General features: G+C 37.2%; 2 protein-coding genes across 6 annotated transcripts; one reads left to right on the top strand and one right to left on the bottom strand.

Annotated features, from left to right (window-relative positions):
- Positions 1-448: 448 nt before the first annotated feature.
- On the bottom strand, positions 449-27533 carry LOC110057725 (ephrin type-A receptor 3-like). Of its 5 annotated transcripts, none has more exons than XM_089283649.1 (8): positions 23391-23711; positions 21740-21907; positions 20502-20578; positions 19265-19922; positions 18453-18605; positions 17490-17837; positions 16847-17185; positions 449-1840 (listed from the first exon to the last, which is right to left on the bottom strand). In XM_089283649.1, the coding sequence occupies exons 2-8, from the start codon at positions 21849-21851 to the stop codon at positions 1752-1754; spliced, it is 1776 nt and encodes a 591-aa protein (XP_089139775.1). In that variant the 5' UTR covers positions 21852-21907; positions 23391-23711; the 3' UTR covers positions 449-1751. The 5 variants fall into 5 exon arrangements, with proteins under 5 accessions (XP_089139775.1, XP_089139773.1, XP_020619985.2 ...); XM_089283647.1 differs by lacking the exons at positions 449-1840; positions 23391-23711 and adding exons at positions 13709-15146; positions 27357-27533; XM_020764326.2 differs by lacking the exon at positions 449-1840 and adding an exon at positions 13709-15146.
- Positions 8762-10019, top strand: LOC110057777 (neuropeptide FF receptor 2-like). The gene has a single exon (XM_020764375.2). It carries the CDS (start codon positions 8912-8914, stop codon positions 9923-9925), a length of 1014 nt encoding a protein of 337 aa, XP_020620034.1. The 5' UTR covers positions 8762-8911; the 3' UTR covers positions 9926-10019.
- Positions 27534-27580: the final 47 nt, after the last annotated feature.

The raw sequence follows: 27580 nt of genomic DNA, 5'->3' as shown, positions 1-27580 counted from the left end.
TTTGCCAAGATGGTTGGAATGATTGGCCACGTACATTTTCTTCGCGTGTATGGACGAAAATGGAGTCGAGGTCCATAAACATGAACAAAAAGGACGAGGCCAGTCTCCAGACATCTTGATCAAAGCCTCTTCAAAGAGTTATCATTTTTGTTTGTTTGTTTTTTTTTTTTTTACACGTTTAAAGACAAAACTGGCCGTAAACTTTTACCACCCAAACAAATTGGCTTAAATAGTGCAGAAATATTTCTCAGTCTAGGTACATCATTATGGTACTATCTATTGATATATTTCTCAATCCTTTGCCGAAAAGGGTCAAAGTAAAATGGTGTAGGTTGTAGGCCTATTTTCGATGTCAATCAACAACGCCACAGCACGTTTAAGGAGAGAGCCTATGAATAGTTCGATTGCGTGTACCAATGCAAATGAAAATGCCCAGTGAGAAGTTAGAGTGGTATTTAAGAAATAAGTTTAAAATTTGTTCAAAAAAAAAAAAAAAAAAAAAATCCACTCACAGGCTATATAAATGAGACTAACCTGGTTGAAACAAGGATATTCTCTATTATAAAGACTTGAGTCTTGACCTGAAGAACACTAACCAGAGGCAATTACAACACTGTTGATGTGGGCGGATGTTGTTTAATTTGCGCTGTTTGCTATTGAAGGGACTGAAAATCCATTACGCGAGGTTAAACATTTAATTTCGATATCACATGATATAGGTAGTATATCGTCAAACCAGCTGCAGGTTGTAAATCTAACGTGGCAAGAACGGAAAGAATTAGTGTCTGAAGCGTTGAAAACGTAGGGTAAGATAATGTATCTTGCGTTTTATCTGCTAAACTAACCTGCCGGTAATTAAACCGATTTTTCATACTGAGAGGAAATTAATGAAATGGGTTAATTCTTGAGAGACCAATCGCGAACGAGGAACTTGTAAACATCATATATCTTTGAGCACGCTTTCTAAAAAGCATGTTTTAATTCTGAAAATTTACAAGGTAATTAATATTGGCAATAGGTATTTTTTCCGAAAGCAATTATAAGAAAATATGAAAAATGACAATTCCGGTAGCACTGCGGTGCAACAAATCGAGAAGTGATTAGTATCCGAAAAACGAAGAAAGATTGGGATGGGAAAAAGATAACCTGTATAAAAAGATTATTTGAAGCTCGTTCTAATGTCTATAAACGAATTGGCATTTACTTACTGACCCCATGGGAAACAATTACAAATTATTGGACGGGGTTGAGCAAAATATAATGATTTGAAATTGGTGAGCAGATCAATTATTTGCAGAAGCGGAAGGATGCCGAAAATAATTAATCTGCGCTACATTGACAAATCATGATATTTCGCGATAACCGAGTTCAATAATTGTTTTATCATTCGATCGCCAAGCTTGTTTGGATATTTAGATCACTCTCTCACAGTTCAAGGAAGCGATCTGCCATTTTTCACACAAGAGTTTGGTTGCAATTACTTATGAGCAGAATATTATTTGCAGGAAAAGAAATTTAGACGGGCTATGCAAGAGCAGACGAGTATTTGAAGTGGACGAGTAGTTGTGCTGTGTTCTCAGGCAAGAAAGTTGACCCTTACATTGCCTCTCTCCACCCAGGAGTGTAAATGGGTACTGGTGAAATGTTGGAACAACCTGACAGAGTGCTGGGGAGCAACCTCCGATGGCACGGTATCACATCCAGGGGAGAGTAGCAGTAGCCACTACAGAAACTGGAGTTGAGCGACGGATCTAACATCTACAATGTGGAACCGTTTTTTTCCTTGTTCTAATTTTTCGAGATGTTTCTGTTTTCTTTCCACGATCCGCAAAAAGGGCTCCTGCAAAAAAATAAATAAATAAATAAAAAAATAAGACAAAAAAACAAAACAAAACAAAACAAAAACAACAACAACAACAACAAAAACACAATAAATAAATAAGCCGCAAAATTTGCTCTTCTTTGACATTACACATACAAACATCGAAAGGGTCTATTTTACTATTTTCAAATCAAGTAATAGGCGCTAAATAACCCAAAGGAGTGTTATTTGACATACGTTCAGTAATATTCAATTACTTTTATAATGACTTAAATAAATTCATTTTTTTAACTTGGAAAATATTATTTTCCAAATTATAGTGGTAGAACGATTTCACTCCATCACTCCTTCTCTCTATCACTCCTTCACTCCTTCATTTCCAGTTAGACATTTGGAAACCCGGGGGGAACTCCCATATGAAAAGGCAAGGGATGCTCGTCGGAAAATATGAATTTAACTCCTAAGGGAGACTAATGTGGACGTTGCTTGAGCTTCATTAGACCCGTAAAAGATACCACTTAAAACGGTTGGATCACTACCCACTGTTGAAGAGCATCCCCAACCTTTTCATAGAGGAGTCCCCCGGGTTTCGAACATCAGCCGTCTAAGGCCGTTTTACAATCGCTTGCAGCGTGTCAAGTTAGTTATTTTTGAGAGGTAGAAGGTATAACGATTTTTCATTGTGAGGAAAATACTTATGGTTCTTCCTTAGCGATTCGATTCAGGGAAAGTCTTCGTGGTTTTTCCTTCACAAACCTACGTGTTACTCTGAGTTCGAAAGCAATCGATATAAACGAATGATTAAAAGCTCGCTCTAGACAATATTATTAACACAAGAAACGGAAAGACAAACGCTACCTTTCGGTAAATGGTTTCTTGACAGAAAAAGAAAAAACAATTAAGAAGAAAAGGAAAAATTACCTTTAGTCACCACTAAACTTCGATCTCCCAATGTCTCGCATGGCGAGCCGGCGCTTCTCACACTGCGCTACTTGTACATCAATTGCCGCCATTGTAAAATATGAATTATTTATTTACGTACCGCAGGCTCAAGTGTTTCGTTCAGTCTATACTTCACTTTTGACCAAACAAAATGATCTTGCCGTTTTTGACTACAGCACAAGAAAGACATGTACAGATACATACAATGCAAAACGTGTAGGCAGGCCTGAGTAACAAACACTCCCTTAACGGTTTACTTTCTCTTTTTTTCAAATATCACAACTCACCCCTGAATGGAAAAAGGCGTTACGGGCTTGTTCGAAAGCTGGATTGCCCTCACATCACAAGTAGTTCCTTAATGCGCAGTGCCTTATAACACCCTTTGTTTTCTTCTTTTGTTCTTTTTCTGAAGGGGTTGGGGCACGAGGAAACCCGGAAAAGGAGCTATACACGTCTTTAAGTATCTCGAAAAAGGAGATCCCGCTCTCAGCTCATACCACATTCCACATGTCTACATGTGTGTGTGTCCTTGTAAAACGTAGGAAAGTTTAGAAGAGTTTTGAACTAACACTGTCTTCAGTAATTTAGAATAGATAGTTTACTAATTCATCTTAACTGTTCCAGAGTTCATTTTTGTGTTGTTTTTGTTGTTTTGTTTTGTTTTGTGTGTTTTTTTGGTGTGTGGTAGACAACTTAAGCTTGCATACTCAAAAAAAGGAACAAAAAGGCGCAGGCGCCTGATCGAACGTATATTTTTATTGGAAACGTTAATACTAACTACCTATTAACCTAAAGAAAGGTCTTTGCGGGAAAACATCAAACCGAGACCTTGTCGTATTGACCAATAGGGAGTTTAAGTAACAACGACGGCGATGCCGAGGACAACGTCGATTAAAAATGACTTTATATTTTATCTACGAATCTCACGGTACTCGAAAGTTATTTACTTTGTTTATCACTATCAAAACTTTCACGAAACTGAATCTGGGACATAGCGATAAACTTGAAATAAAAATTTAAAAAATTAGCCGTCATGGTTCACGTTCTCCAGACAACGCAGAATTTGGTCATTTCACGTTGTTGTTTTGCCGAGGACGGTAAAGAAAAAAATGCACTAAGAATTATAACGCACGTGCACAGCCATTGCTCTTCTCATTAAATCTTCTGTTTAGCGACGTTCCCGTTGCCGTTGCCGTCGTGGTTTCCTTAAACTCCCTGATAGCGAGGTCAACACGGCAAGGGCGGGCTTTGAGATTTTCCCGTAAAGACCGAACGTCTGAGGTCAATAAGTTGTTTATTATACGGCTTTTTGCTTCGTTTTTGCAGACCCTAATCGGCCTGTGCACATAACGAGAGAATAATGCTATAGTATTAGCCAAATAATGCCCTAGTATTACCCTAGTATTAGCCAGTGCGCGCGTTATATCAGCTGCAAACACAAGTCATATAATAAGTTAGGGTAACTAATGAATGCAATCATTTAGTTTGGCAAATAGCTTTTGGCAAAATTCGATAGTTAAAAAAGTTAATTTCTTTGATAATAAGTTCGTGGTGAAAACATATTATCATTATTATTTCATTGTTATTATTTTCGTTTTGAACTGGGGATATATATTGCTACAGGTTTTGTCATCCTTCAGAAGTGCAGGCACCTAATACTTCAAGGAAACATGTAAAATCGCGCTAAATACGTACTCGCCACTTAAACCAGGCAAAATATGAAAGTTGCTCTCATCTTGAGGCAGCTTACACATTTGTCAGTCCTGCATGTACGGCACTTATAGACAAGCTGAGATGCGACTAACACGCTTTCCTTTTAATATTATCACCCTTACTAGGAACGCACTAATCAACTCGTCCGCAATTGTGTAAGAAGACGATTGAAGGTTACCGTAACTAGTAATTAAAAGCGAGAGAACTACAAATTAGACGTAATGTAGAACTCAGAGCAGTTTATATATACGCATTTGATAAACTTGATTGAATGTAGATTATAGACCTTTCCCGCATTCCACTTCAGTGCGTACGAACAATAGTACCAGACAGAGGTTGGGGTGGACATTTTCACACATTTGCTGTATTTTTGTCCACCCTGACCTCGACTTGCCTCTATTTTTTGTTGGGATGCGGGAAAGGTCTATTGATGTGCGGTAACTGATTTATTATTTTGTGTCAAAACGAAAACTATCATACAAACAAAAGCAATGTCATATTCTGGAGGAAATCAAATTGTAAGGGATCCATTACAAGACAATCGCATTAAAGATTGTTGTAAATAATAGAAGTGGACATATTAATTACGAACACACTTAATAAGAGTCTGGGTTCCAATTCCGGCTAGGGTTAGGTGAAGATACATGTTAATTGTATATTTGGGTAAATTACTCCAAAATCCTAATACCAGACTTGAGCACCAGGCCGATAGGTCACTCGGCTCAAAGTCACAATTGTTTCAATTTCCATTTGATAAAACAAACACTAAGTTCCCAGTGCAAGTAAGAAGGCAGCTGTTGCGGGCGCGACTGTACCCTTCAAAGTGTTTTTCTTGTTTTTTAAGCCTCGGACAAGCAAAACAACAACAACAACAAAAAAATGCATATTACCAGTTTTTATTATATGGTATGTGCTTGCGGCCGATATAACTCGCTCTAATCGACTGATTCTAGGGCATTATTCACCCGTAATGCCTACGGGCCTATTACGGGCCTGCCAAAACCATGCAAAGGTAAATAAAATTAAAAAATAAAAATAAAGAAATAAAATAAAAAAATAATAATAATAAAAAAAAGGTAGGGTACGCGACGGCCTTCTCGCGGCCAATCTTATTGTCGTGTAATGTGAAAGCTTACGTTTGAAATTTTCCCTACTTAGCTTTCGACATGAAAGATACTTCGGAGTTGAAAATTTGCAAAGAAACGTATTTGGGAGGCCTTGAAGCCGATAAATAGAGAATCTTAGGTTTTTAGAATTTGATGGCGTCGTTCAGTTGAAAGCACAGAATCCTTGCCATGGTATAAGTGGAGTAAAGAGATGTGGGGAGTGGGTTGGGAGTTGATGGTCTTAGGTTTTTTTTTTTTTTTTTTTTTTTTTTTTTTTTTCCTTTCGTTAGGGCAGATCAAAACTACTTTGGGTTAAGTAGATAGATGTCGGCTTGATGACTTCGTAGGACACCGGATGGCGTTATGACACAGCCATTACAGTTTTCATCATTTTCACAGGAAATAAGGAAATAGCCAGGAACCATAATCGGGGACGGAGACCGTAAGCGCGCGCCATTTCAAGTATTGGGGTTGTCCCCATGATATGGGACAATGATTATATTTTTAGAACAAATTGCGCCATCACCTGCGGCACACGCGCGTACATGCTGCGAGCACTTCTGCGGATGTCGCGCGGGGGAAATGGCGTCCGAAATTTCCGAAATTGTTTTTTGTTTTTGGCCCACATCTCAACGCGTTTACGTCTGTTGGAATTTTGCTAAAATATATTCGTCGTAAGCTGCTCCAGTTGGAGTGAAGTAAGACAGTTTCGAATTTAGGTATGTTCCGCTTTCAGCTTATATATATCGTTGACCAAGTTGTGTTCCGACGGATGCTTCTTTTACAAGAGCTGTACATTACCCCACTTTAAATTTCACATATGTTGAAGATTAACAGCTTTTCAATTACACAGCAAAAAACTAGCTGGATATATTTAGATATAGCAGAGCTTCAGGACTTCATGGTTTCCTAGCTCCTCTTACCACACGCTTCCGAGGAATTTGCTAGTCTATCGCGACCGAAAAGCAAAACAAAGTAATTGCTAGTTTGAGTTTCGCCTGAATTGTAAGCAACGCTTCATGTTTCATCAAGGCCCAATAATTTTACGTCCGTAGATACTGCTCAGTTTTATTTGGGTAAAATTCCAGTAAATTCTCTGTTGCCGATGAATGAGAGCGCCCGCCGATGCGTGTTTTGTACAGTCAGTAAACATGACAAATTGGACTTCCGCCCCGCCGCACTTTCGTGTGAAAGCGTATATCAAACTCAAACAATAACTCTATAGTTTTTAAATATGTTTAAGATGGATAAATGTTTGAGAACATATTAAAAGCTAAGCTGGAAATATGTGAATAAAGCAGAAATAATCAGCAAAGTTACAATGACGCTTTCTTTAATCAACTTCGAATAACGATTTCGATTTTGTCTATCGAGTTATCAAAACTCCTTGTCTATTTTCATTTTCGCAGTGTAAAACTTGACTATGCTTATGTTGAAGAAACACACATCATGTTTATAGCCTTTTTTGCGTTCGTGAAATTTGTTGCAGCATCTCAGCACAAAAGATAACGAAAGAAATCTTTGTCAAGATTTGTTGACAATTGAAAACACCGACTCGGACTTGAAAGTGCGTGAGCTGCACTACGCAAATGAGCTAATTGTACGCGTCAGGCTTTCCTTTCAAAAACTTTTGTAAACTCACCAAACAAGCAGAAACAATAAGAAACCATCAAAACAGGTTTTGTTTATGATTAACCATTGTCTGAGAAACTCTCAAATTTACTCGATACCAGAGTATGGAGTTTTCTTGCTATATTCCTAAGTCAGAACAAACGCAAAAACGTACGCGTAAGCTTACAACAAGCGCGAGCAGATCTTATTATTCATTCCCAGCGCGAGATTGAAGTCTTGTTTTCGACCCTGAAAAACCCACCTTTTCCGTTAGCTTAGAGCATAAAATTACATATGAGCGCCCTGGTTCGTATTCCCTGCCTTATTCCCTGTCATCACGATGAAAAATACGCAAGAGAATCTCGCAAGTCTCACCATTTGATCACGCAACGTGACAGCAACCACGCGAGAGTTCCCGACACGTGCGTGGATCCGCGCGGATATATGACGTCAGGATGGCGCAATTTGTTCTAAAAATAGAAAAATTGTCCTCGATTATGGCTCCTGAAATAGCTTAAAGTGATAATGACGATGATGATGGGATGGGGAAAGAGGTTTCAATTTTGTAATGCCGCTGAAGGGAAGGCGCAAAAATCAACAACGAAGAATTATGTTAAAAACGAACAACAAAATGTAGCTTGACCTGCGTATGCATAGCAGTATGTGGCTGCTAAGGTCGTATTGTTACCTCATGCAGAGAAATTTTCCCTTACATCAAAATTCCAGCGAGGTATAATTGAAAAGTTACTGACATAATTTTTAGGGATAAAACTCGTTGTGTCACGAGAAGTCTTGTAATAGATAAAATTTCTAAACGTGGCAAAATCCGAGACGATGGAAGCCTTTTTGGTAAATTTAGATAATCAATCTCTTTGTTTCATTTCAGACCTAACTCATTGTAAATTGTTTTGGGCCGGTTTTCTCACCCCCTAGGTCATAGACTTTTATTTTTTTAAGCCATTGTGGTCCATTCTCAAGCAAGATAAAAACGGTCAAAGCAATGTGTATTTACAGCCTTAAGATGGATGGGAGGCCGGTGTTAAGTGCAATTTCCGTTGAATACCAATGAAATCGGAAAAGTTTATGAAAATAAAAGAAAGAAATTAAAATAATTACCAACGCAAAGAGCACGAAACAAAGAACAAAGGCTAAGTTGATAAAAAAGTTAAATGTCCGTGTGTACAAAATTAATGAAATTTTTTCTAATATGTCGACCACATTAGGCATCACATGTGTGCTTGTTTGAAAAGTGAGACCAGCAACTTATCGCACGACGAAATGACAATTGTGATCACGCAAACTTTGTCAGAAATTTATACAAGTCGAATATTTGCTGCATGCCCAAAGCAAGAAGGTACAGTTCTCAAGCAATATTTTTCTGTCGCGGAATACGTCACTGTTTACTCTCCCGTGGGATTTCTTCTTTTCATGCGAAAAGATATTGGCATTAGTTTAATTTATTTCCACTCGTTTGTAAACAAGATAACGACAACAGGAACTTACTTCAAGTAACGAATTCATCTTAGTAAAATGCACGTGCAAACAAATCAAGTCATTATAGTTGACACGTCAGGGGTTTATCCATTTTTGAAAGATTACCTCGTTAAAAATGCAACACACTATTTTGCGTTCGCTCATAAATTTACGCCAAATTGAACGTTTCCTAGCGGGAGACACAGTCGAGCATCATTTTCTGGAAGGAACCTATTGACTTATCATGGGCCACTTTGAATTCAACAACACTTCTTATGTCACTAGCGCGAGAAGCCTTAATAATGGAACGGCAGACGAGTCTTATTCGAGTGCTTGCTTCTATAACGACACTACGGCCACCCGAGCTGCCAGAGTTGTTGTTTACTGTGTGATAATTCTGATATCAGCCCTGGGGAACTCCATGACAATCATGGTAGTGTGGCGCAATAAGACTATGCGGAGAACTTTCCACTGTTTCATAGTCAACCTGGCTGCTACCGACTTGAATATCACATTGGTTTATATGCCGCGAGTAATTGTCATCTGGTTACGGGGAACAGACTGGCTGGTAGAGGGCATATTTGGCTCAGTGCTGTGCAAAGTTGTTCCTTATCTTCATGGCGTTAGTATTTTGGTTTCAATTCTTACATTACTAACTCTTGCCATCGATAGATTTTTTGCAATCGTCTTTCCTTTAAAACTGGAACTGTTCACTGTTAAATCATCGAAACTTGTGATTGCGTTCATCTGGGTTTTAGCCATGGCCGTTCGGTTTCCTTACTTTCTATCACTTAAGGTTGTATTCCACACATCCAGAAGTGAATTTTCTTGCGACGCTAACATGAAAAGAACTTTCAAGAACAGCAACGCACGGGAAATATACTATACGTTTCTGTTAGTCGCGTTCTATGCTCTTCCCTTCGTTCTTATCTTAGCTTCGTATACCGTCATAGTAATCACTTTGCGACGATACAAAACGCCTTCTGACAAGGAAATAGCCAAACTGGTGCAGAGAAGACGCGGGAAGGCAAGCAAAAAAGTTATTTACATGTTGCTGACGGTCACTGCAGCTTTTGTCTTCTGTTGGTTGACATATTTTACCGGGCAAATCGTGTTTGACCCGTTACCGTGCAATTTGAGATTTTGGCGCCTTTTTCTGGCGCATAGCAACAGCGCCCTAAACCCATGTTTGTACGCAGTTTTCAATGAAAAGTTTCGAAAGGGTTATAAACGCTTGTTGAGATCGTGTTGTCGCTGAAGGCATTGTCTAAGGTGCTACTATAGAAAACCAAGATAAACTGGGTACAATCGCATATGTAGCCTAGAAGATGTACAAAGTAAAAAAATAATAATTGTAAAAATATGACCATTAATAATATGATTGATTGATTCAGCTATGCGCTTCAAATTAAACACTGTCGCGGGAGTCTCTGCCGTTTAAATTCTTGTGTTTCAGTTTCCGAAATTATTGCCGAGTCAGTTGTAGGTGTAAACTTCATGGATTGTATAAGTTAAAAGAAATATCTTTTAACTTGCCAACTGAAAATGTTATTAGACCAAAACAGAACCTTTGGATTCATCAAAAATGAATGATGTTTAAGTTGCATTTTACTCTCTCTTTTTCATGAATACTGTTATCCTAAGTATTCTGTAGAAAACGTAGACATAACAAATGATCCAGTAACGGCCCTTCGTTGAAGAAGCGATGAGAAAATGGCAAGCGTGATTTAAGACTGCTCCTCCGATAAATATAATGTATAGGCATTTAACTAACATTAATATCGTAAAAACCCTCTCACAGCGTGGTTTTCAGAAATATGCTGAAAATAATCAAAAACGATACGGGAGAGAAAACATCTTAAGAATATTTTCAACAAGATACGTGTAAATACATAAAACAACGAAATTTAAATTAAAGATGAATTAACAAGTAGAATTCTGAACATATATCTGATAGGGAACGTTCCTTTAGGGTGACCTGGATCAGGCTAAATGATACAAGATCACTCGGATCATGGTACATCAAAGTAGGTGATCATGATGAATCCACGACCAGAGTGGATTCATCGATTACTTTGATGTATCATGATGTGAATAATTTTGGATCAACGATCGACTCTGATCCAGATCACCCCAAAGAAGATCACCCTTGAACCTATATTAGTAGATTCAAATATCGGTAAAATAATGTTTACAGCTGTAGTAGCTAACCTCAGAGGAGTCTATGTGAGCACCATTTCGCACTTTAGTTTTCATTTTTATTTATTTATTTATTTATTTATTTATTTATTTGTTTTCAATAAAGTCGAAGTGCAAATACACATATAGGAGTTTTATAAAGTATTATGCACTGAAAGTCGCGCTCGAAAATGTTATACAGCGGTACCCAAGCCAGGGAAATAAAAATGGATAGCAGCTGTTGTTTTACCTTTAAGTACATGATTTACCAGACGCGTACTTCACTTCGCAGGTGACTAAAATTAGAATACCACTTAGATTTATCTCTGACTTAAAATAAATAATTTTAATTGTATTGTCAGCAATAGAATTGCGTTTAAAATCCATGGCAAATCACAGGCAAACAAGAAACGTATCTCAACGTTAAAACCTGGCGCAGTCCGGAAATTAACTAAGCCCTCCTATTAACATTTCTAAAAGGGGAAAAAGAACCTTCTATTTTTGCCATTAGTACAAAATGTTTCATATGTAGCACAGACAATCAGCGGAACATCTAAGAAGCCATGCAATGCTTTCAGACTAATGTATCAAGTGAATAATAATTGAGTGAAGTCAATAATAATAAAAAACAATATATTTATACAATCTTATGATATTTAAGCAAGGTGCTGCCTCTCACATTTCGATTTGCTCGTGCGTTGTGTTGTCAAGCCCGATTTGAACATGCTTTAATTTAAAGTCTCATGAAACCGAAATACAGATATGCCACTGACATAATTTGCTTATATTTCACCAGAATATTATTCCAAGAGAAGAAACTCTTTTATCAGTAACTGTGGTACACACAACAAAGATTTTTTGACAGCTCTTTCCTCTTTAGTGATTGATTGAAAAGAGATGCCACGTGCAAATAGTCAGGTAACTTTTATATCGGAACTTCGTGTTTAGTGTATTTCCACTCTTGATACTTCTTTCATTAATGCTGGAGACGAAATAAAGTGAAGACTGGATTAATTGTCCTCAGAGTTGCTTTATATCATGCAAACCTTTTAGGGAAAGAAATTCAAGATGCACTAAATCTACTTTAACTGGGTAACACTTGTAAATAACTGCTTCCTTTATAACAGAAAACTAAATTACTGGTCGACTGGGGAAACGGTTAGCACTGTACTAGTAATTAATTGTATCATGTTCACTGAGCCTGAGGCGAATAATATTGTTTTAGTTTAATTTCCAGAAGTGAATATCAAGAACTAAAAAATAACGAATTAAACATGAGTAGAAACAAAGAAGTAGTTGCTCGTTCGCATCACCGTATGCGGCCATAATTTTTAATACATCCTTTGTGATCAATTTACACATCTATTAAAATAATCAGAATAAACACTGCGAAAAAGAAACATCCATCCGATATCTTGGATTGTTGCTGACTTCATACACAGTTTATTCATCGTCTAAAAATTAGGACTGAGGAAAAATCTAAGTGAGCTAGATGTTATTAGGGAGCTTAAGCGACAAGGACGGCAACGCTGACGACGACATCTAGTGAAAAAGGAATTTCAGATATTTGGTCTTCGAAATGCGCAAAGAGGTCAGGACGCCGATCGGCTCCCGTCGGAGACTCAGAATTGTCTTTTTCTCTAAAACGCATGACAAGCTGGACAAGTTGCCTACTGTAATACGATCCAGCTGAAATATAACCATATTTTTATTGTCAACAATTAGACTGCTCAGTTTTGTATCGACTTGTATAATTGACTTGGACCTTCACGTAGCAACCAATAAAATTTGAATCTGGTAGTCTAATTGATAAATAGTAGGCTGACGCAGGAGCCCACTGCCCGTATACTGTAAACACTTGCCGTATCTTTTGCTTTTTCTTTCTCTAAAACTATCAAAACAAGATTCGCGAAAACGTTGACTCAAAGATTAAGGGAGATGGAGACTTCGGGTGATATGAGCCCGTGGCTGACAGAAAAAACAAAGTAATTTCAAAATTATACCCCAAGGTTTTATGTATTGCCCCTTTAAAAGATGTTCTGGGAAGAAACGAGGCAGAATAAGGAAAAATAGGGAAGTTTATAAAATTGCAAAGGCAAATTTAGTATTAATATATTGATACTTACAGAATTACGGGGATTACAGAGATATCCAAGACAGAGGTGTTAGTTTGTTAATAGGTTAAACAGAAACTGAGGAAATGTTTAGGGACTTTGCAAAACTTTGTAAAAAATAATTTTAAAGGAGCCAAAGTACAGGAATATTTTTAAAACGTTCTTGTTTGCAATTATCTATATCCATCTTCTATTATAGTTATTTTTAGTCAGTATTACCTTAATACTATTTTCTATTGATTTCATTCATTTTGATTAAAAATTATTTGGGGGTTATTTTGGTTTAATCTGGAGGAAATTGCGTACATAGAAAATAATTTCAGACATCAGATAGTTCCATTATGGTGCCTGGATAACCTCAGGGAACCCCATTTTTGTCAATACATTTTGATCAGTTACAAAAGTGGAAAAACAGTGGGAATGGGGGCGAAATCGACTAATCCACTTCCCGGCCGTAGAAGATCGATCGATCGATCGATCAATCAATCAATCAATTAATCGAGCGATCAGGCAATCAGTGAGTCAATGATAGGTGCCTGGGTCACAACACTTAAACCACCCTCAGTGACCGCAAATTTTCGTTAGTAGATTCTGATACAGGTTGCAAAAGTGGGCGCAGAGGTGACAATTAACTAATTTGTTAATTAAATACAAAAAAAAAAAAAAGAAAGAAAAAGAAAAAAGAAAAGAAAAACAAGTTTGAATAGGGTAAATGATGCTAAAACACGATACAAACGAGGGCCAGTAGATAACTAGAATCCACATTTTAATTACATGTTTGCAATATTATAAATAAACTCACTCCTTAGGAGTATCATTTCCTTCACATTCAAGAGACTTCCAATAAAATTTGTCCCAAGTTGTATAGTTAGGAAAGCACGCCGTGCGGTTTTACGGGTAACTTCTTAAGGTGATTCCTCAAAAATCAAAGCTGTCGAACGATTCTTCTTTTTTTTTTAATTTTCCATACACCTTACCAAACACTGTTTCGAAAAATACAATAAAAGAGATACGTGTAGATCACCATGCTCGCAAAAGAGATATGATGGGCCAATTCTTCCTTTACTGGTACTACACACATTATTTTATCGGTTCACGTAACATCTTGAGGTAACTGGAAGGAAAGTTTATTATGTAATACTTGAAAAAAGACTTGATATGTTGTAAGTCCAGAGCATATGGAATAATTTACTGTGAATAATCAATGAAGAAATTACACAATGTAAATGACACAGTACATCGATTCAAAGCGTTCCTCGAGTCGCTTTTTCCAATGTCATAACTACTCTTCTCGAGTGACGGTCTAATGTACTCTTTTAGGTATAGCTTTTTTCCTTCTGTATTTTCATTCATTTATTTATTTATTTATTTATTTGTTTATTTATTTATTTAGTTAGTTATACAATTAGTTAGTTAGTTATGATGATGACAGTTTTTAAGGGAAAAATATTAAATGAAATATATAGGTCACCTTGCTCGATTAAGGGAAAACTAGCATTTATTTCGCTGTCGAGCTCGTGTGTGAGGAATCACCTTAATGGGCGAAACGGAATAAAAAATATGTTCTGTCAAAAATAAAGATAGATATTAGCGCTGGCCCTCAAAATCTTTCACGGGATTGTCAGCAGCTAGCATTTACTTTTTCAGTGTTTGTCTTTGCCTCTGTACTTCATAGTATCTGTTTTGTGAGAACTTTCTCGGAGGACCATTTTACCAGTTAAATATTTCGACCCTTTCAGGTCTTCGCGACTAAAATACTCCATTTAAAGACCAGACTATGACACTGCTGGGCCCCATGAATGTTACGTTTAAGGCAACCACTGTGACTCACTACAGGCATCTTTCAAAAAGGAAATGGGGCACTAACGTTTGTTGATGTCTCAGGGGCTTAAGAGTCAATATTTGCATATTTTTACACAAAGAACTATATCGATCACTGCGTGCGGTTTCCGTTTGAACTTATAGTGTGACCAAATTCTTGCAGGATTTCTTCCATAATAATGGTGTTATCGGTATTTTCTGCCGAGTGAGGGCTGTCGTTTGCACCACTATCCATGGTCTGTTTCTTGGCAGTGCCATACCATCGTCTCTTGAGGTGAAAAGAAACCAGCAATATAATCACAGCGCAGATAAACAGTATTCCCGCTAAAACCATGGCAATAATGGTTGGAACGTTGAAAACTTGTTCTGTTAAAGAAAACACCGTGGTATCACTGTTGTGATTTTAAATTGTAAGTTTAGTCAGCAGAGGAGATATCCCGGCCTTGTTAACCTGAACGAGTTGCATTTGAAAATTCTCTCAAAATTGCACCAGCCTTAAGGCGAGTGCAGTTTGAAAGAATTTTCCAATATCACAAGTAGTTTAAATCCCTAATCTTTTAATTAAACTTGAACGGTAAATTTGTCTGCTCAAAGCCAATCACAATGAAGTAGTTTTCTCAGTCATAAAATGACTGAAATAGTAACCCACCCTGCTTCCAGAAAGACGTCAAGATGAAATTTAAAGTAAAGAAGAAGGGTTGTAAGATATATAAGCCGGTTAGATCATGGGAGTTCTTAATTAGAGAAAATGAAATAAACCACCTGAACACTTACTAGAGTAAATATGATGTATGAGCTCTAATATCAGTCGGAGTGATATGATGTGAAGTGATATGAGAGTAAAATTTATTTGTATGGATACCCTCACACTTCTGTCGCTGTTTATGTTCTAGAAGATCATACAGTATTCCCTTCCACTATTTTTATTATTTTTTTCGTAATTCCATGAGAACAGCCAAAGTTAATTTCGTGTTAGTATCACCCTTGTTGTTAAATTTACGTTAGATATATTGTTTTAAGAATTCATGCCATAACCAGAGTGAGACTTATCTCTCGGATTTATTTATCTTCAGTTTAATTCTTCTTCAATACTCATTTTATCGAGTCGAAACAATGCCGTCCAGTGATGTTTTGTTCCATCGCCGTCGCTTGTAAATGGAAACCGTTAAAGAAACAAGGGCAATAATAAGCATCATCCCACTTATTCCCATGGCAACGAGGATTGGCGTGGTGAATAGAAGTTTAGACATGTCGGCCTTTTCTTCATCTGAGTGAGAAAAGACACACAGAAAAGTTCATCACCCCTCTACGATACGTAGCTCAGCCTAATCTTTTGTTTGAGCAAATTTTAGACCTGTCGTGTTCATTTATGGGTGCTGGTCGTTTAACCCATTAAAGTCAAAAGGGCGAAATTATTATGTGACTAATTGCGGCCATGTAATTAATTTTTGCGATGAAAGTTCCCTAAATTTGGTCGTTCTTCAAGAAAATAACCGCAAATTGCTTAATTTTAGTTCCTGTTGCACTTCTGACATTAGTTTTAAAGAATTAGATGCTAAAGAGTCTAAGGCAATTTACATTTAAAACCTTTTTTCTGTGTTTAATTGTTTTTTGTTTGTTTGTTTTTGTTTATTTGTTTTGTTTTTGTTGTTTTTAGTTTAATCAGTAATTTATTTTATTTTTTAAATCCAAAATGATATATCTATGAAATGCTAACATCATGCTTAGAGTTTGCATTGCATCTGTGGCCTCTATTCATGCGCCAGTTAAATGGGGTTTTATTTGTTTGTCCACTTAATGTCCTTAATTGAGGACATTTGGAGCAAGATCGAAAAATCAAAGCAAATGGTTGTTGTAGTTACATATTGTCATACTGTGAACAGCTTTTGAAAAGATTCAGGAAATTCATGTACTACACTAACACCAGCCTGAAAAAAAGGTGTAAAGAGGATCTTAATTCCATGTTCAGTTCTGTTTATGATGCGTTGTGGAATTCTCGGCAGACAATATGGTTGTGTGGGATTTACCTTTTAATCAAATAACTGGAAACATCTAGGTCATCTTACCTGGAGACTTGACCGGAGAATCACTGGTTTTGACAAGCACTGACGACAAAGCAGTCTGATATTTCCATACATATAGCACAAATTTGTACAGCGTCGATGACTCTAGTTCCGATACAGTCACGTGATTGTCCTTCAGGCCTTCTCTTCCCGGCCAGAACCGAATTCGATGACCGCATGTCCCTGTACAGTGGTGACTAACACTGCCTTCCCCGTCTTCGCATTTGAAGCAGGAGATTTGATAACGATCGTAGGTTGAAAATTCCCGAGGATTGTCCACTGCTCGCCATGTAAGAACAGCTGTGGCATCGTCTACATAAGTTTTATCCAACAGCATTTTAGCTTCAACAACAATAGCAAATCAAACAATAAGTCAATATAAATGGTCCCACAAACAAATAAACTTATACAACGTCAAGGAGAGGCAGTGGCTAAAGGAATTAAGGGAGGAGATATAAAGGGAGGAGGAAGGAAGGAAGGAAGGAGGGAAGGAAGGAAGGAAGGAAGGAAGGAAGGAAGGAAGGATGGAGAGTGGGAAGACGGAGAAAGGGAGGGCGGGGGAGTAGGAGGATGGGAGAGTGGGAGGACGGGAGAGTTGAAGGGGAGAAGGAGAGAGAGGGAGAAAGAATGAATAATCCATCTGTACCTGAGATTTTTGTCCCAAACTGAATTTCGGCGTTTCTGTTGGAGTTGGGTCCATACAGATGACTCACTCCATTTTCAGCAGTAACCCTTAAGAAGTATGACGCGTTTGGCTGTAATGCTGTCACTGTGACGTGTGTGTAGGGATTGTTGAATTTCAGTGGCCAGAACTCCAATTTTCCATTACATGGCTTCCTGTAGCTGCAGTCTGGGCTGGCATCGCATTGAAAACAGTTGACGTCATAGACAACGTCATCCCTTCCCCCACTGTCCGACGGCGCTAGCCAAGCAACTACGATCACAGATTGGTCTTGGAATATTACTGATAAATTTCGTGGAGCAGATGGTGGTGCTGAAGAGAAATTCCAAGACATAACGTTTATTTATGGGATTATATATAAGGAGCAAAAGAGGAATGTTCTGCCGACCAAAGACAGTTGCTCACTATCCATAAGCAGTTGTGGAACCCCTTTTTAAATAAAACGTTACCGTCAATCTGGTACACTCCTTTCTATTCATCGCTATTAAAACATTACATATTACTTCGTTAGGACACCCAGATACAAAATATCCGAGAAACTCCTTTTCTTTGAGTTAATGTGTTAAGTTTGTCATAGACCATATGGCTTCAATAGAGTACCCGCCAATGGAGAGGTTTTTTTTTTTATTATATGTTTGTGTTTCTGCCAAAAGATTTGTCGAGGAACGCATTACTGTTTCCTTTTGTATTGTTTTTGTTTTTTGGTTTGTCTTCCTATTGACATTGCTATTTAAAAAAAAAACAATTCCGTTTCATCACTGTTCTGTTTAGTTACTGATACTCAGAAGACGTTAATGAAATACAAAAATCAGAGGCACGTATGAGCGTGAACTAATCGAGGATCTTTCATTTCGTTTTATTTTATTTTATTATTATTATTATTATTATTTTAAAACGAGCTCACATATTATTGCCATTCTAAAATACCTGTACATTTCCCTTCCTTGTTGTCCGACGGCCCTCGATAAAATCCTGAGTTGCATTCGCAGTGATGTCTGGAATTGTTGGAGTTTGAGTTCGCAGGACAGACACTGCAGGCTGAATTGCTAAGACTACCTTTATACGTTCCACTGGGACATTCTATCAGAAATAAAAATTAAATAAGATCGAAAGTTAAGCGATCGATAAATGTGGACAAAGTCACCGTCTGTCTGTCATTCATTCTTTTGTTCACTCACTCACTCACCCACTCACTCACTCATCCATCCATCCAACCATCCATCCATACATCCACCATCCATACATCCGTTCATCCATTTATCCATCCATCCATTCATTCATCCATGCACCCATCCATCCATGCATCCATTCATTCATTCATTCATTCATTCATTCATTCATTTAGTCATTCAGTCAATCATTCAGTCAGTCAGTCAGTCAGTCAAGACAGTCAGTAGGTCAGTCAGTCGGTCAGTCAGTCAGTCAGTCATTCGTTCGTTCGTTCAATAGTTTCTTCGTTCGGGCGTTCGTTATTCGTTCGATTCGTTGGTCACTCCGTCTGTCCGTTCATTCATCCCTCCGTCCGTCTGTCTGTCTGTTTGTCTGTCTGTCTTTCTGACTACTCTGTCTGTCTGTCCTCTCTCTGTCCATCTGTCCGTCTGCCAGTTGACCTGTTGATCTGCCTGATTGTCGTTTTGTCAAACTGCACCTGCTTATTCATCTGTCTATCTATTCATCAGTTGTCTGCTCGCTAAAAGAAACGAAACTATTGACCGGCGATATTGTAAATTGGAACTTACCTTGACATCCTTTAGAAGTGGTTTGATACCCAGGTTTACACAAACATGTCAAGACACTTGCCGGCTTACTCCAACTTCCATTGCTGAGGCACTCCGTGTACAGCGAGTTCACATGGTGTAAACTCTCCGAGTTTAGTGAACACGTGCCGTATACTTTCGTTGAATTCCCAGTGGGTGGAGAAGGTGTTCGGTTGTAACTTACCCCTCCAGTTATTTGACCAGGACAAAAGTTCGAAGAGAGTTGAACTTTCCCTAGTGCAATGCACCCGCCAACGTCCTGAAATCCTAAGTAAAGTCCTTTACTTTGTATACCAAACTCCAAGCTGGCTTTGTTCGTTATTCTTCTCTGACCTAGATTCCACACATTATTGGCGTTCATTTCTCCAGCTAATGTAAACTGTCCTGCTACAATCATTGCCTTTTGCACCCCAGCGATGATCATGTGGTCGGTTTGATAGAAAAATATCTTGAAAGATTGCCTACAGAATGGCAATGATTGCGAGTCGCATTGCCTTGCAGTGAACTCAACTTTAACAGACACTGATACAGCGCCTTGCAAGTCAATAAAATTTGATATCAACCAACTATTGGTACTTTTCGTTGCCGTCTCTACTAGGTCGCATACCAGGTACTCACCCGTCTGGGAACTGCGAGTCCACTGAGATAAAAAATATATGAAACAGCAATGATCATGATGCTATATATCGAAATGAAAAGCGTTCCAGTTTGTTTCTTGTCTAAAGAAAGCGCGAGTCACAACGCAGATGAGGGGAAGTATTATTCAGACTTACCTTAATTTATTTACCTTATTTAAAATTTTATTAATCTAATTCTTTCTTTCTTATTTTTTTATTTTTTATTTTTTTTCAGAACTGCGTTAGTTACGAATCCTGAATAACCACCTTTAGTATACAGGAAAAAAGAAATAGAACTCTGCTCACTGACGACCTTCCTTAAGGAATAGAGAAGTGCTCCTTTTTTGTTGTTGTTTGTTTGTTTGTTTGTTTTTTTGTTTGTTTTTTTGTTTGTTTGTTTGTTTGTTTGTTTTCATTTTTTCTCTTTTTTTATTGTCCTTCTTTCGTTTTCAAAAGTCACGACACATGGTGTGCTAGCGGTAGTAATTAGTATCCGCTCCACGAAACCGCGAAAGGAAGCCGCAATTTGCTTATTTGTTTTATTATATTAACCTGACCTCAGTAGAAGGTAAATTAATAACCAGCTATTCCAAGTGACTTACCCCGCTACCAGACGCCAGTTCATAGGTAGTCAGCCAATCCCATGACTGATCATATCGGGAATGATGATCCAAAATCACTGAAGGGCAAGACACATGTGACGTTAGACCCGTTTCCTCTATTGGAAGAACGGACTCGCTGGGAGGGAATTTGATTTTACGAGGAAAGCTAGCGTATTTGTTCGAGTTCTTTCTTTTTTTTCACATATTTACCACCTGAATTGTATAAGAAATTTGTAGTTAATTAGTCTAATAAATAGTAATATACAATGTGCCTCATTTTGTTTTCTAGTTTCCGGGATAGTATGCAAAGGCCCTTCAACTATACAATCTTCTAAAAAATACATGTGCCAAAAAATATATATTTTGGCCGAAAAATCAACTTTTCTTTTTCCTCCCGACTCAACTGCCCACTCCATTTATCCCAATTGAGATTTTTATCCCATCTCCTTCTCGCGTTTTCATTTGCTCTCTACGCTTGCTACGCATACTAGTCGAGGCCTAGAGATCGATTGATATCTGGTAGCTTTTGTTGCGATGAGAAGTTATAAGTGACAGTAATCTGCTTGATATATTTAACCAGATGCCCGGAGATAAATAATTTTACAGATAAGATAAAGGCGAAGCTCTGGTAGTTTCAAGTTCGAACAGTAAGTCATGCAGCAGCACGTTCCGTGCTTTTCTATCATAGCACCAGCATTACTTCAGGAAACCTAACTGGGTAGTTAAATTCTAATCACACCTGAGAACGTTAAGGCTCATAATTTAAAGCATCCTATTTACTATGAAACTTTGTCCGTACCTGAAGCCAAATCTTCTAATTTCCTATCAAACCCCTAGCAGTATTTTGTTTCTGAGCGTTAGACTATATAGAAGCATTAGTTTGTTTAGCAACGCATTTTGCCGACATAATACAGCTAGACGACCAATACTTTGTCCTTCGCGAGACCGAACGTTTTGTCAGTTATTCAAAACAAAGTGATTTCTCTTTGTGCAGGTAGTTCACAGAAAACTAAAATTACAAGGTATCAATTTTCCGGTTGCGTAATTAACTATTTTGAATGTCCGTTGTCGGCAGCTTTTCGAACCGACTGCACCATTATTACACGGATGGTCGGAATTGTCAAGGGCACAGGGAGATGTCCTATGCAGCTACCGATGAATTTTGTCTTCTAACAGATTTCGAATGGAGAGCAGTGTTCAGAAAGCTCTACATTTCGTCCAGTTGGACATCCACTTACCAGTCTCGCAAGAGGCTTGATACACAACAAAGGTCACTTGAACCAGTAAACTAAGCAAGCTTGCTTCTCTGCGATGGGACAAGAGTTCCTTCGTGTTCCGTAGAAATGCCATTGTGGTGTTCCGTGCACCCGATCAGATTTGTGAAGACAGTTCCTCTATAGAGTTATCTATAAGAATCACGATGGATATAAATAACATAAAGTCAACTCTAGCTGAAGTGATCTTAATAACAATGCTGATCAAGTTTCTCAATTATCGCCTCTATGATTACATCCTTAAATAAACACAATTAAAAGGGTACTGGTGAAAAGTTTAGTTTGTTCACATAAAACAAATTTGCCATCTATAGATTTTGTACAACTCAATTATTTGTACTGACCGGAAAGACTTCGAATTTGTTAAATCTAATAACTTTAACTTCAAGTACTCTATCTCGACAAACGTGCCATTAAGAATTAAAAGTGTTTTAAAGTTGGTAAAAACTACGGAATGATTTGAATGGCATTCCAATACTACCTAACTAATTTATTTGCCAAACATTACCACATTTGTTTAGGTGTAAAGAATTCTACTCATCGGTTAAGAGTATTGCTCCCTTTTTGATGGCATTCGTTTAAAGTAATAAAATAGCAATTGCCTTTCGCATGCAATAGGTCACACGTCTGACACTTACAAAGAAAACAAGATATCCAATGTCGTCAAACTGAATTCCATGTAGAATACCGACACGGTTTTCGATACGAAATTCTTTCTAATTATATTCAACGTTCTTTCCAATGAGAATAGAATAGCTGGAGTGAACCTAATAAAATGCGCAAGATGATGTTAAGTCAAAGACTTGAGACTTGCCTTCAAGTGACAAAATAAAAAAAACAGGTACTCAAATATTATCCACGACGCTGATTAGGGCCAATTCTTGCCGCGTTTGGAATTAGACCCACTTTAGTATCTAAAAGCACTTAGCACTGCAAATATGACTTTCAACTGCGCGACCTTTGTACGTCCCGGGATTTAAGTCGCATTTGGCATCGCAATTTCCCTTACAGGGGAGGCATCGAGCCAGTTTTGTCGCCGCTCAAGGAGCCAATCCAAAGCTTGTTTTGTTTTGTTTTGACTTTTTTTTTTTTCGCTTTCGTTCAGTAATTCGTATAAGAACTAGTCGAACTCTTAAAAGAAAGAGACACGCATGCAATTTCCCGTACAAAATTGTATCCAAGGGCTATTGAAGAGAAATGAGTTTTCGTGTTGTTATTTGACTAACCATACTTGGAAATGTTTTATAGTCTTTATTCGCAGCTGTCAGTAGTCGGTACTGATTTTTACGGTATTCCGGTCAGGGTTTCATTCGTGCAGTTTAATAGCAAACAAAAATATTTCCTCCTACGCCACTACCACAGTCACCTTTGCTGTCACGTTCTCCAACTGTAGGCCGGTTTGGTGACTCGCTCTTACAAAGTAACTTAGTTCGACTACTGAATGAAAATAGGCAGTAATGATAACTAGTTTGCAAGCAAAGTATTATTTTGTTAAGCAGTTTGGAAGCCCAGGTATCTAACTGTGCTCGACTTGAACATAACTTCTACAAGTTGACTAAATATCTTAGTGTATCATAATACCGAGATATAATTTTACGCATCATCAAATCAACACCCTGCGCCGACAGCGATCTCCTTAGATTCTTACCGTGTTGTAATCATTTCCATGTTCTCTTGATAATCTCTCAGATCGACAGTGAAATTAGTTTGTTTCTAAAGGTTGTGACGAGAAACACGGCCAGACAAGCGCGTCCGGCGAACAACAAAACGTACTTGTCGATGTCAATTAAAATATGGACGTTCCTGTTCTCGAATAATTGAATCGATGTATTCCCTATGAAGTGTACATAGATGACGGCAGAGTTTGTTTGCTGATGGATTAAACAAGTTGAAATTCTTCGCTTTCCCAAGCAACCAAAATAAGCAAAAAAAAAAAAAAAACCTCAGAAAACGTGACCCATAAGAGAATATGATCTGACGTAACCGCCTAAGTCACTCACTTGAAAATGGCAGCGGTCAAAATTGTCACCCCTAAATTCTCTTATTAAAGAACCCTTTATGCATGTTTTCTTTTTTTTTTTTTTTTTCCTTTAATTTTCCTTCGCTTTAAATTTCTTGTTTGGATCTGTTTGAGTTCGTGTCCTTTTCTCTGTTTCTTTGTTTTTAGTGTGTTGTTGTTGTTTCTTTATTCTTCTATTCTATTTTTATAATAGTTTTGTTTGCTTGTTTTCTTTTTCTTTTTTTTCTCTTCTCTTGTTTCTGTTTTTAATAATAATAATAATGATAATGATAATGATTTAAAAAAAGAAAGAGTGTTTATTGTGACAAGAACTAGAGCTAAGCTTTACAAAATGCTATAATATTTACATAATTTGATGTCTGTTAAACCTGTAAAACATGTTTCCGTATCTAATCATGATATCATGGTTACTACAACTAATACTAATACTATCATCATCATAACATTGATAATGATAATGATAATGATAATAATAATAGTAACATTTACACACGTGTGAGGAGCTCCAGGACATCTTTCCACAAAATTCCACAATGGGATTTCATTGATGACTGCTGCTTAAACGCTAGCCAAGCGTGTGCGCGCTAATGTTAGAAAGTGAGCGGTGGGGTGAACTTTTGAATCATAGTGGTTAGGATCTTTTTAATATTTTTATTTTCATCAAAACTTTAGTATATGATTAGGGGTTTTTCTCTTATTATTATCATCACCACCACCACTACCACCACCACCACCACCATCATCATCATCGTCGTCATCATCATTATTGTTATTATTATTATTATCTTCATGATCATATTATGATAATAATAATGAAAGTCTGCCGCTTAAGTGCTAACTGGGCGTGTGTCCACTAATTTTAGAAAGTTGATGATGGCATGAGCTTGTGAATTAATCAGTTAGGATCTCATGATGTTTTTCGTTTCATCAAAATTTTAGTCTACTACGATAGTGGAATGTGTAAAGATTTGTAAATAGGTTTTCTGAAGAGATTTTAATAAAGTTAATAATAATAATAATGTTGATGATAATATTAATAACAGCAATAATAACAATTACATTTTCTAGAACGCTAAAATTATAAAAAATATTCTACAGCGCTTTTTGTTGTTGTTTTTGTTCTACTTCTTATTTTCTTTCTTTACTTCTAGTTATTTTTTTCCCTGCTGCCATAGACCGTTGTGAATTTTACGTCACAGCTGCCAAGCTAGAAAATTCCTCTTCTCTCAATAAAGTGTTATTTGAACATTTTCAGCTATTTAGGACCAACACGCATGACCGCCGTAAAATCGCTCTGTCAGGGAGCAACAAGTACAGTGTTTTATAAAGTCTTATATTATATAGGGTTGCGGGGGTGGGGGGGGGGGGGGGGAGTGGTGTCACAGTGGGATGGTGGCTTTTACGGCTAATGGTTAATACTTTGGCTTAAAAATTAACTACAATTGTTTAAAAAATAATAATTTTCATTGTCTTGACCCTTTAAAAATCATTTTCATTATTGTACAACATACTTAAGGACTTAGGACCATTCTGGAATAGAAAATGTATTATCATAAGCCTGTGGTTTGATTTAACTTCCTTTTATAGTTAAACAACACAAACATACACTCAAAGCTCTTGAAAATAGATCTTGAGATTTTCAATTTTGTGGCTATTTTTTTAACGTTTAACGCATCCGAAAAGAAAATGCAATATTAAAAGGTACTAATTCTGTGTTGCTGCTTAAGAAACTTTAAAAAAAGAAAAAAACATGCACGAAATCATCTGTCCAAGAAACGTAATTCAGCTTGACTTTCTGCTGGTCAAACGTATGGCTGTTTCAGTATGGTTGCTACATAAACGGCAATGTCAAATTACTTTTAGAAACACTGGCACATCACAAGATATGTTTTCAGCGAAGGATGAATGAAGAGCTATGGACATTTTCCGCATCGCAGAGTAAATCATCTTTTTAAATTGTGAACAAGGTTCACAGGCGTTCACTTCCCTTCCACCCCCTTGTACTCACAAGGGTAAAGATTTCTTTTCCATTGTCGCCCTTTGGAACTTGTCAATAATTCAACTGTTCCGTTTGATTACAGCAAGATGCGTTCAACTTCCTTAATCGGATAATTTTAACAGCAATGCCACGCATGCGCTCTGTACAAGGACATTACCACTCTTACAAAGTGACAAGTTAACATTGCTGTGTGAATTAACTTTGTTATTTTAATCCTAAAACACGAATATCAATCAATGACCATCGATTTGCCACAGAGTTAACCAATGACGTTATCGTGTCACATGTCGCTTTTTCAACAAAATTACGACGAGAAACACAGTTGTTTAATCAGAACAAAATAATTTATAATGAAGGGATTTAAAGTGATGTATTATATCTTGTCAGGCGATGAATTTAATGCTGACTGGAAAATATCGGCAAGGCATAGCCGCTAGTCGCTCTGTGTATTCATCAGTCTTCGCTGATAGGTTTGAATATGACTTGACTTTTACATTAAATTCACAAAAACAATAACAGGTTATGACAGATTGCTGTAAAAATATTTATTCTCGATGAAGGCGGAAAGAAGCAAAATAGAATGCAATATCTGTGAAGCGAGGCAGGTGCCCCTAAATCATAGTTTAAAATCCAACCAAAACTCCGCGAAATTCGTGAGTGCAAAAGGATCTTAGGTTCTGGAAATAATAGATGGTATCGTAGAGAATAAAGTACATTAGCAGCTTTGTGTTATACAAATCCAGTAGCTGATTCGATTGGCTGAGACGTCAAAAACAAACCAAGAAGATTACATTGCTTTCAAATGGATTAAAAAATCATCGAACAATAGTTTTATTGCCTCCTGTGAATGTCTAAATTCCTTTTTAAAAGAACAACTGGAAACTTTTGTCCAACAAATACATATACAAATATACATTTCAAAGATATGACCATACGAAAGTTAATTATCTTTTTATAAACTGGGGATTCATAGCCTTCTAGACATAGGTAATGACAATTTATTCAGTCTGAACAAACAAAGGAGTAGTCTGACAGTACTCCCGTTGAACGTATAAGACGGAACATTTCCATCGCTTTTTTCTTTTTTCCTTTTTTTTTTTTCCCTATGTGACATTGAATCTCTTGATATACAACTGTGTAAACGCAATTCCTGAGCATTTGAGTAGTTTTATCTATCCGGTTATACAGTTTTTATGTTTGTATTACGAGAGTAAATACAGTGTATTCCCACAGGAAGTATTTCTTCTTCAAGTTTCGCTCATGTACTTTACGTGAAGGATAAGGAAAGATAAGCAACGGCTATTTAACACCGTTGAACAAGCAATCTGGCTAAAATTATATCAAAAAAAAAGTTATTAGGAAGATAATAAAAATGTTCTTTTTTTTTCACTAATGTATGTCATTATGATCTGTGAAAGCATATCAAAGGACTTGAAATAAAATGAATAACTACGACAACTTAAGAATTAAGCTAATGATGCATTTATAAAGGAGCAGTTTTTAAAAGAGCGATTTCCCGAGGGGCTATTAGTGCGTAAAACATTGCTTAAAGAACGACTTACCAACCCAAACATTCTTAACTTGTGCAATCTGGTTTTAGGATATCGCCGTTATTTAATTCTTAGTGGATGACGCTGAGCAAAGAGCAATCCAACTGCCATTTCAGGTTTACTTCAGCCTCAAAGTGCAATACGGTTTTTATCACCTGTTCCACGGTCCACTTACCATTTTCAACTCAATCAATTACATCACTCCAAACAAGTCACCTTCCGACGTGTTTTAATTA

The sequence above is a fragment of the Orbicella faveolata genome, unplaced genomic scaffold, assembly GCF_042242905.1.
Source record: "Orbicella faveolata isolate gen_17 unplaced genomic scaffold, um_ofav_v1 contig_12, whole genome shotgun sequence".
Lineage (NCBI taxonomy): Eukaryota > Metazoa > Cnidaria > Anthozoa > Scleractinia > Merulinidae > Orbicella > Orbicella faveolata.
This window is presented reverse-complemented; position numbering and strand designations above follow the sequence as displayed.